General features: G+C 37.6%; 1 protein-coding gene across 1 annotated transcript; it reads left to right on the top strand.

Annotated features, from left to right (window-relative positions):
* Nucleotides 1–7730, top strand: LOC144444814 (uncharacterized). The gene is made up of 5 exons (XM_078134354.1): nt 1–356; nt 4512–4644; nt 4834–5028; nt 6264–6443; nt 7007–7730. Exons 1-5 carry the CDS (start codon nt 156–158, stop codon nt 7693–7695), a joined length of 1398 nt encoding a protein of 465 aa, XP_077990480.1. The 5' UTR covers nt 1–155; the 3' UTR covers nt 7696–7730.
* Nucleotides 7731–9379: the final 1649 nt, after the last annotated feature.

Raw genomic sequence — 9379 nt, 5'->3', positions numbered from 1 at the left:
AATTTTTGCTTCCTTATTTTTTTCAGACTTCTTTCCGCGTTCCATTCTTACATTTCCAACACTTAGTTATCTCTGTCGTACGTCGTCCCCCTTGAATTTGATCACGTTCGCATGTAATCTTCACTTCAAACAAAAAATCTTGCTGGGTTGAAGTCATGAACACGTACCAAGAGAAGCGAAAAAGTTGGCTACCCGTAGACGAGGAATGTTTATCTGCCAACGCAGTACAATGGGCGAAGGCTTCTGTGACACTTGAGCGACTCGTCGAGGACTACGAACTGCCTCAAATTATACGCGTGACGCAAGGCTGGTGCGGCGAAGATGAATCCTCACCCGATACTTTACAAGGAGACGATGTAAGTTACGTACTTCTTTAAATGTTAAAACGGGGGAGGAGCGCGGAAAAAAAGGGGGGGGGGGTAATGACGCGATCCGTATAAGAATAAGTTGACGTATCAATAGTATGAATAGCGTGAACTCATTGAACATACACGGTGAGTGCGTTCCAAAAAAATTGATAGGACAGAAATTATGTGATATTGTTCGTCTCAGTAAGGGTAGAATCGTACTAGGATGGAGGGCACTTTGAAAAAATAAAGCACTAATTAATTCAAACACAAAAGAAAAGACCGAGGTGACAGGGGAAGTCAACATCCATGGGTTCTCTTATGTTGATTGATATAATACAGTTGGTATTAAGTCAATAATGCGTAAATTGATAAAACAAGTTATTTCTATTTATGAGGTATCAATATTTTAAACTGATACCCAATCATGTAATCGCCGTGAACGCGGATCACTAGCCAACAGAAGGCAATTGAAGATCAAAGTTCAGTACTAAAGCAAGCCTGACACATTGTGCATGCTAATGTTAGCGGTAGTGTTTGCAGGGACGTCATCAGAACAATTGCATATACTTATTTTTATATCTCGCATCTTAAATAGGATAGGTCAGTCGGTCGGTTGATTTTTATTTTTAATACATGTACTAGAATTAACGAATGTGTACGCGTATAATCACACCTTGGTAGTCTGGATGCCCTAGAAATGACAATCAAATTAATCTTGTTATCCTAAATTGTAGAATGTGCTGTTTGTTATTGGTTTCTGTGACGTAGTATCAAACAGAGTAGTAGCAATGGTAGCAACGGGCTGTAAATAACCTGACAAGTATTTGGGGAACAAGTATCTATTACTATAGGCAAAATCTTAGGTTCTTTCTCTACCTGAATTGTAATCGCTGAAAACAACTTCCCCTGTGAACACTCCAATTCTTGCCCTGGTATATAATATTACCTGTTGCATTGATTTGGCAACGGCATCAAAAGAGTGTGTCCAATCGACGATTGACACATGTGTTGTCGAAATGATTTTGGTTAGTACGACCAACAACGTTAACATTGACGTGGGTCGTTTTGGTGTAGTTTTTAGAGATACAGCATCTTACAGCGAGTATGAAGGTGTCCCCAAGGCACGTTTTATGTAATTACCTCTTTTGTGTAGAAACTGCGCAATATAAATGATTCATAGGTAGTTAGGATTCAGTGTGGCCAGATATGTGAACCATTTGACATATCACTATGTCGGCTATGGCAACTGCTGATTATCGTCTAATACATTGACCCGAGCCAGACGCCGTATCCCTGATAGAGTCCACAAGAATAGTATCACAGCTACAGTTTTCTCACTCCTAGACTACTGTGACACTGTTTATTCAAACCACAATGACACATAAAATCAAGTTAAAAAGCAGCTTACAACGTTTAATTAATTCCTCTCTCCACATCCAATGTGGACAGAGAAACTCAGATCACTTTACAACCACCCCCAACCATCCAGGTACACACAACCACCATGGCTCAACTTCGATAAACTTGTCAAAAATGCGTTAATATAGTACCTGCATTAAACCCTTTCTGAACTTATAACGACTATAATGATACATATCACCACAACACAACACAACACAACACAACACAACACAACACAACACAACACAACACAGCACAGCAAAGCACAGCAAAGCACAGCACAAGGACCCAATTCCACATTCAGACAGCCTTCTCATGATCCTCAGATATAGGGTATCATGTGACAGTACTAATACTAGAATATTGTTGCCAGACAATGTTCTGTTTCGGGTGAACTGGCTGCTATTGTTTAATGTGACATGCATAGTACTTGCCACTACGAGGTCGAAGTTTCTGTCCATGAAAGTACAGTAGGACAATTGGCACGCGTGACTGACAATGACCTTATATATGTCTGCCCTAAATTCATTGAACGACGGGATACATTTCTGGATGTGTCGTGGTAATTGTACATTTTAAACTCAGAATGTATGTGCTTAGTACTAATCCAGACTTCATATTCTAACAGAACTTGTTTTTCGATTCGAATAACGAAATAAATCGACACGTATGTTCATATTTAATGGGTGCCACCAGGTGTTGACACCTGTCGTCGCCCCTTTGTGTGAAGCAAGAATTATTTTTTATGGGTATACCGTATACTTTGTTTACTGGTTACAAAGATGGCGGCACTTTCTGAGTGCAAGCTAATAACAATGTAATGATGTCACCAAACGTCAGTGGCTGTATTTATCGAGGGTGGTTCTATAGAAAGTAAACAAAGTTCTCAAAAAAGTCAAATGCTTTCAAAAGTATTCAGGTGTACTGAACGCTTCGTCGTTGTTGGCGCTCTGTCTACGGCGCTGGATCGCCGATTACACTAGCTCTCGTATACAATTAGGGCAATCGTAGTTACAGATCAGCGGCGTGGACAGTCTAACTAACGGATATAATTGTTTGTTTGTTGTTTTGTATTTATTTATTTATTTATTTATTTATTTATTTATTTATTTATTTATTTATTTATTTATCGGTCTATCTATCTATCTATCTATCTATCTATCTATCTATCTATCTGCCTGTCTATCTGTCTGTATGTCTATCTATCTATCTATCTATCTATCTGTCTATCTATCTATCTATCTATCTATCTATCTATCTATCTATCTATCTATCTATCTATGTCTGTCAATCTGTCTGTCTGTATGTATGTATGTATGTATGTATGTATGTATGTATGTATGTATGTATGTATGTCTGTCTGTCTGTCTGTCTGTCTGTCTGTCTGTCTGTCTGTCTGTCTGTCTGTCTGTCTGTCTGTCTGTATGTACGTCTGTCTGTCTGTTTGTATGAGTTCATTGTGTTTAGACGACTTGGCTTTAAACTTTTTATATCCATTCTCGCAAACCAGTCTTAGGAGTAAAATTTTCCATTGACACTGCGAGGGAAGGTGTGCGCATGAATGAGGTGCGAACTGTCGTAAAGAGGACAGTCACTTACACGTAATTAAAGACTCTATAACAGCCTTTCATAATGCTTTATCACACGTTAGTGTATACATCCTCGTTACAATCTGTTATCGTGGATTTTTGACAAGATTACACATGCTTTAAATCATTGATTAGTGTAGGAAGCCTTCGGTCTCGTACAAGAGCCCCGAGCGGGGAGAGTCTGGGTAACATTTTCCTCTAGTGGTCTAAGAGGGTAACCGAGACTAACCACGTATGGCATTGAGTACCACTAGCGCCGTAAAATATGGTCTGAGGTACCTCCGGTTTCAGTGTCATGAATTTATTCTAGCAAAACTGTACCAAGAAAGACAGGAGGGTCTCTTTATGGTGTTTGTAGTATTTAAAGGGACTGGCTACGCTGAGACTACAGTTAGAGTTAGTAAGTTTCATAAAATCGTCGTGGGTACGAATTCAATCATTTTTGCAAACCAGAGTTGTTGCAGTATTTCTTCCGCCTCACTAGGAAATAACAATACGTGCCTCTGGTAGGGCACGTACTGGACGGTGCCGTAAAAGAGGCCGTGGTTTGCGACGATGAAATTCAATACACTCACTTGCAAGAGAACACTTTACAATGTAAACCGGGGCAAGTATTTTGCTTCCGTCTAATGTAAATGTTTCTGTTATGGTATGATAGCAAACTCTAAATATAGATATAAAATCATAAATAGAGATAGGACAATATAGTTGTCCTTATATGTGTGTGTCTTTGTAGAAGGAGAATGTATGTGTACATACATACATACATACATACATACATACATACATACATACATACATACATACATGCATGCATGCATGCATACGCACGCACGCACGCACGCACGCACACACACACACACACCTACCTACCTACCTACCTACCTACCTACCTACCTACCTACCTACCTACCTACCTACATACATACATACATACATACATACATGCATGCATGCATACATACATACATACATACAAACATACCTACCTACCTACCTACATACATACATACATACATACATACATACATACATACATACATACATACATACATACATACATACATACATACATACATACATACATACATACATACATGGTTATGGGGCGAAACGACCAGACACCGTTTGTAATTAACACCGTATTCTCTCCTTTTATCCTCGTTTTTAGATTGTGTTGTTTCACGAATACATAACACAAAGTCGTGTAGTGGCTGAAGACAAGTATGGTCAACACATCACCATAGCTAAGGACTTTAACTACAAATTTGAAGTTTTCGGAGATGAACGAATAGACCGAGTAGGTAAGCACACATCAACCTTTCTATATCTAAAGTCATCGCCAATGTTATAGTATTTAATTTTTCTTCCGTGCGAGATTAATCCATTACTAATCGCGGCCAATCAATTTCCTGTATTACAAACCCAGTTTCACAATTGACGATACCATTTGAACATTTTACTTTAATGATGTGTTCATAATATCTTGACAGGTTCTGCTGGTCCATTCACCATACCGGAACTACTTGAACGCTATGAATATCCAGTAAAAGTCCGCCTTGCCAAAAAAAACAGAAATTACATTCCCATTAAACAACTCTTTGAATATCATGATGTACGAGACTTTGGTGATGTCACATTTACGAAGACTCATACTACACATTTCTTGATTGGACATTGTTTGAATGGTTAGTGTTATAAATTAACATATGAAGCAGCTAGGTAAACAATACACAAGGATCGTGCAAAATTTACAAAATATATTTACCCCATTTTACACAACATTTGCATTTTTCATACATCTTTGTAGTAACTGACATTTTCGGGGACCGATGGTTATCTATTTTAATTGATTGGTGATTTTTGTTATTACTAAATTTTTAGATTAGCTGAGCTTTTTGGTTTTACCAGTTCCAAAAGATGAAGGTCCTAATGGGATCTGTCCATCTGTCTGCTGGTCTTTATATCCCCCACCTTATTGCTGGCATGCATGATAACCAAATTCAAGCAAACTTGGCACAAGAGTCATAAGGAAAACAATGCTATTTCCTCATAAAAAATATTTTGTATACTAAGTTTTAAACAAATGAATTTCTTTCCAATCTTTGATGAATATGAATATGAATATGCAGAACATGATACATTAGACTACTTGTGCACATGAATGTTTTTGTCTGAATGGTAGCTGTATTTGTCATATAAATGGAACAGTTTTACAATGTAACAGATTGGGGCATTATTTGACAAAACATTCAGTGAAAGTAAAGTTCTTAAAATCTCTTCAAACTTTGCCATATGGAACCTTGTGTCTGCTCCAATTGAAATAATAAATTAAATTTGTGGTCCATGTCCATCGTCTTCATCAACAATTTTCCCATAGAATTAACACAACATTCAGCAGCCATATTGGATTCTACAGCCATATTGGATTGTACGGCCATATTGGATTGTACGGCCATATTGGATTGTACGGCCATATTTGATTCTAAAATGAATAAATTTTGACCTCTATTTTAAAACCGTGATCACAGATTATTTTATTGATTTTAAATGGGTATTTCAATTGTACAAATGTTGCACTGCCTGTGTTCTAGGAGTTGGACTGGACTAGCTTTATTATTTTCCTTTCTCCCTTTACCCTTTTACCTAAGAATGTAAAATATTTCTTCTTTTTCAATGTTGTAACAAATGGGTAATAAATAAATAATAATAATATTGACATAATGATGATGATGATGATGATGATGATGATGATGATGATGATGATGATAATGATGATGCTGATGATGATGATAATAATGAGAATAGGTTGGATATTTCGAGGACAAATTAAAGGCACACAGGTTAAGGAGTTTATTTCCGAGGGTTTCATTTTCAAAGTCGATACATCTTATAGACACTTTCATCTTTTCCACCATTTAAGGGCGTGACTTGAACAGTTACAATGCAATTGCTGTATTACCAATGCCGACTGAGGTTGACTGTGAAGTTGGTTCAATCATAGTGGATGGAAAGAACAGAGAATGGGCAAGATTTGTCAATAAACTAAGCAGGGTGGCCAGGGAATCGTTTGACTTTGATGACTTCATCAGCAAAAACAACGGTAATATAGATTGATATCATTGTTTGTTTCATATTATGCCATGCGCGGACCAGATTCAACAACAAATATAGAATAATACTCTGGTCATTCTAAGTCATGACAATGTGCGTAGAACGTCACGACGAAGTGCATCTACGTCACGACAATGCCCATTACGTCATTTGGTGCTGCTGTATTCAAAATATGAGTCAAAACGCTCAAAATTGCCATTGCTTTCCCCGATTTTTTAAATAATATTACTTGTGATGGTATAATTATATCATTCCCCAGTATTTTTATTCATTCAGCCAGAAAATACTCGTGACCTACGTAAATGGGTTGTGACTATTTGTCTATCGACTCATAGTGACAAAGACCCCTTAGGTCACTTGTATTTTCCTTGGCTAAACGAAGAAGAATATTGGGGAATAATATTCAATTATATCAAATTGGATGTATTTTATTGTCAGATATGAGCAATCAATATATTTGCTTGTTAACAGCTTTGTGATTAGATTATGTGTTGATTAATTATACAGTTACTGATATCATGTTTCATTTTATTTTTGTACATATTTGTTTAGATGCATATTTATTGAAAGCAGGCCAAGTACCAGAAGATGAGAACGAGTATGATTCGATAAAACCTACGTTTATCCACACTGGTGACAAAACACCCGGTGGAAGTGTTCAAAATACCAAAATCACAGGTTATGACGACTATAGGAAGTTTATTGAGCGATCACCCGTACCCAAAGGAATCTCGAAACCATACAACTACTTAGCACCCGCTCACAAGGAACCACCAATCACCCCAGATAAAGAGGCAGCACTTCGTCTGATCAGAGGTAGAGAAACTCTGTATGGTATTAATCGTGTTTCCGAACAGGAGGACATCAAACCTCCTCCGACGGTGCCACCAAGAAGGCCAAACCAGCAGCAAGTCCCAAAGAAAGCATTAAGACCGGTAAAACCAGTGAAACAAGTGAAACCACGGGAAACAGTTCAAACTCCGAAGGAAGAAAAAACAGCATTTGTTTTCCCTGAGGAATCGGATTTAAAGACGCTGTCGATTAATGGTGTGTGTAAGTGTCTGGAAGCATTAGGGTTCGGGAATTACGCTGACCAATTCCGAAAGGAACAAATTGATGGCGCGATGTTATGTAACATGAACACGGCTATGTTCACAGAAGACCTTGCGATGAATGCATTTCAGGCGATGAAATTGAACAAATTTGTCCATGAGGGGTGGCGTCCTGTTTTTGGAGAGTAGCAATACCCACCCGGTACCCACTTCAACACACACACACACACACACACACACACACACACACACACACACACACACACACACACACACACACACACACACACGTACGTACGTATGTACGTACGTACGTACGTACATACATACGTACGTACTCGTACACACATTGTGACACATACATACACAGGCACACACACACATACACACACACGTGTATACACGACACAACATTGATCCTTCGATAAGTAACGAACACATCTATTACAGAGAAACTGACTGACAGTTTTTGTATTGCCTCTTCCATCAGAATTAACCTTGAAATATGATATTCATATACCATTTTGTAAATTTTTGATAGCAACATCCGGGATATTCGTCACCGTTGTATAAGTAGCCCATGGTCGGCACTACACGCAAAAAAGTAGTACTCGTCAAAGTCAGACAGTTATATTTTGGTTGTCCAAGTTGATGGAAATTGTCCCCATAATATCAATAAACATTCGATGTCACGGAAAGTTCCTTCGACACGTAATGCAGTTATTAAAACCCAAACATGGACCTCTGTGCTGGCATTCACACGCCCTCCACACCACTGACCGATTACCGTCGACCCTCGCACGTAATTACCCATATTTGCTGCTGTACGTCACCTACATTACGCGCATGCGCAATCCCCAAATGGGGCGACAACTACAACTTGGTGTTTCTCTGAAATCCATTATAATGTACAGGTGACGTAAAACAATGACAAGACTCCAGAACCCAAAGTTTTTCATGAAAATGACTTTTTTTTCTGGAGTGTTGTTCCCCTTTAACGGATATTACGTCAACCAGCTTGTTTCCTAGAATGATTACACTTATAAATTCAACTCTACAAAGTTACTGTTTTCCCAAAACACAACACTATTTACTCCATCAATTTTTAATTGGCCTCACACCAAACTTGTATTAAAACCAAATCGAGGCGCAACGTCTTTTAAAACAAATGTAGATTCATATTTTATAACCATGTTAAAATCCGACTGATTGTTACTTTGTAATTATTTTTTAAATTGAATCTGGTGTTACTTATTCTATGATATTTTTTTTACTATGTTATTCAACTATGTATTGTACCCGGAATTGGCATATATGAAAAGAGCACATCTTTGTCTTTCCATCAACTAACATTGTCTGTTTAACGACTCCTGTTGAATTTAGAATTATACCATAAACGTAATGCAGTTATTAACACCCAAACATGGACGTTTGTGCCGGCAAATAGAGTATATCATTCGCACGCCCTCCACACCACTGACCGATTATCATCGACCCTCGCAGTAATATATTCTAGAATCTACTAGTGATATCAAATTATAGTATTAAAGGGGAACACCACTCCGGGAAATAAAGGTATATGATCGTGAACTTTGGGTTCTGGAGAGTATGTCATTTTGATAATATTAATTTTGTGAATCAAATACATATTTATAATTAGAACTAGAGTATACAGCTGTCTGCCGCCATTTTGTATAACATATATTATCAGTTTTGATGTTGAGTTTATGATTATGAGGTTTTGTTCACTCAAAATTTCACTTTTATATTTACTCATGTTTTTAAAGAATACATATTTGAAGAGGACTTTGCCGATATGTTTCTTTTTTTATTAGATATGTCAATGCAAACATTTCCACCAACATTCGCTGTA

This window comes from Glandiceps talaboti, chromosome 13, assembly GCF_964340395.1.
Source record: "Glandiceps talaboti chromosome 13, keGlaTala1.1, whole genome shotgun sequence".
NCBI lineage: Eukaryota > Metazoa > Hemichordata > Enteropneusta > Spengelidae > Glandiceps > Glandiceps talaboti.
Note: the sequence above shows the minus strand (reverse complement) of the source record. Positions and strands in the feature narration are given on the sequence as shown.

Coding starts and splice junctions, on each gene's coding strand:
- LOC144444814 (XM_078134354.1), top strand. CDS start 156: ATGAACACGTACCAAGAGAAGCGAAAAAGTTGGCTACCCGTAGACGAG. Junction 4,645..4,833: donor TGAACGAATAGACCGAGTAG/GTAAGCACACAT, acceptor ATATCTTGACAG/GTTCTGCTGGTCCATTCACC. Junction 5,029..6,263: donor GATTGGACATTGTTTGAATG/GTTAGTGTTATA, acceptor CCACCATTTAAG/GGCGTGACTTGAACAGTTAC.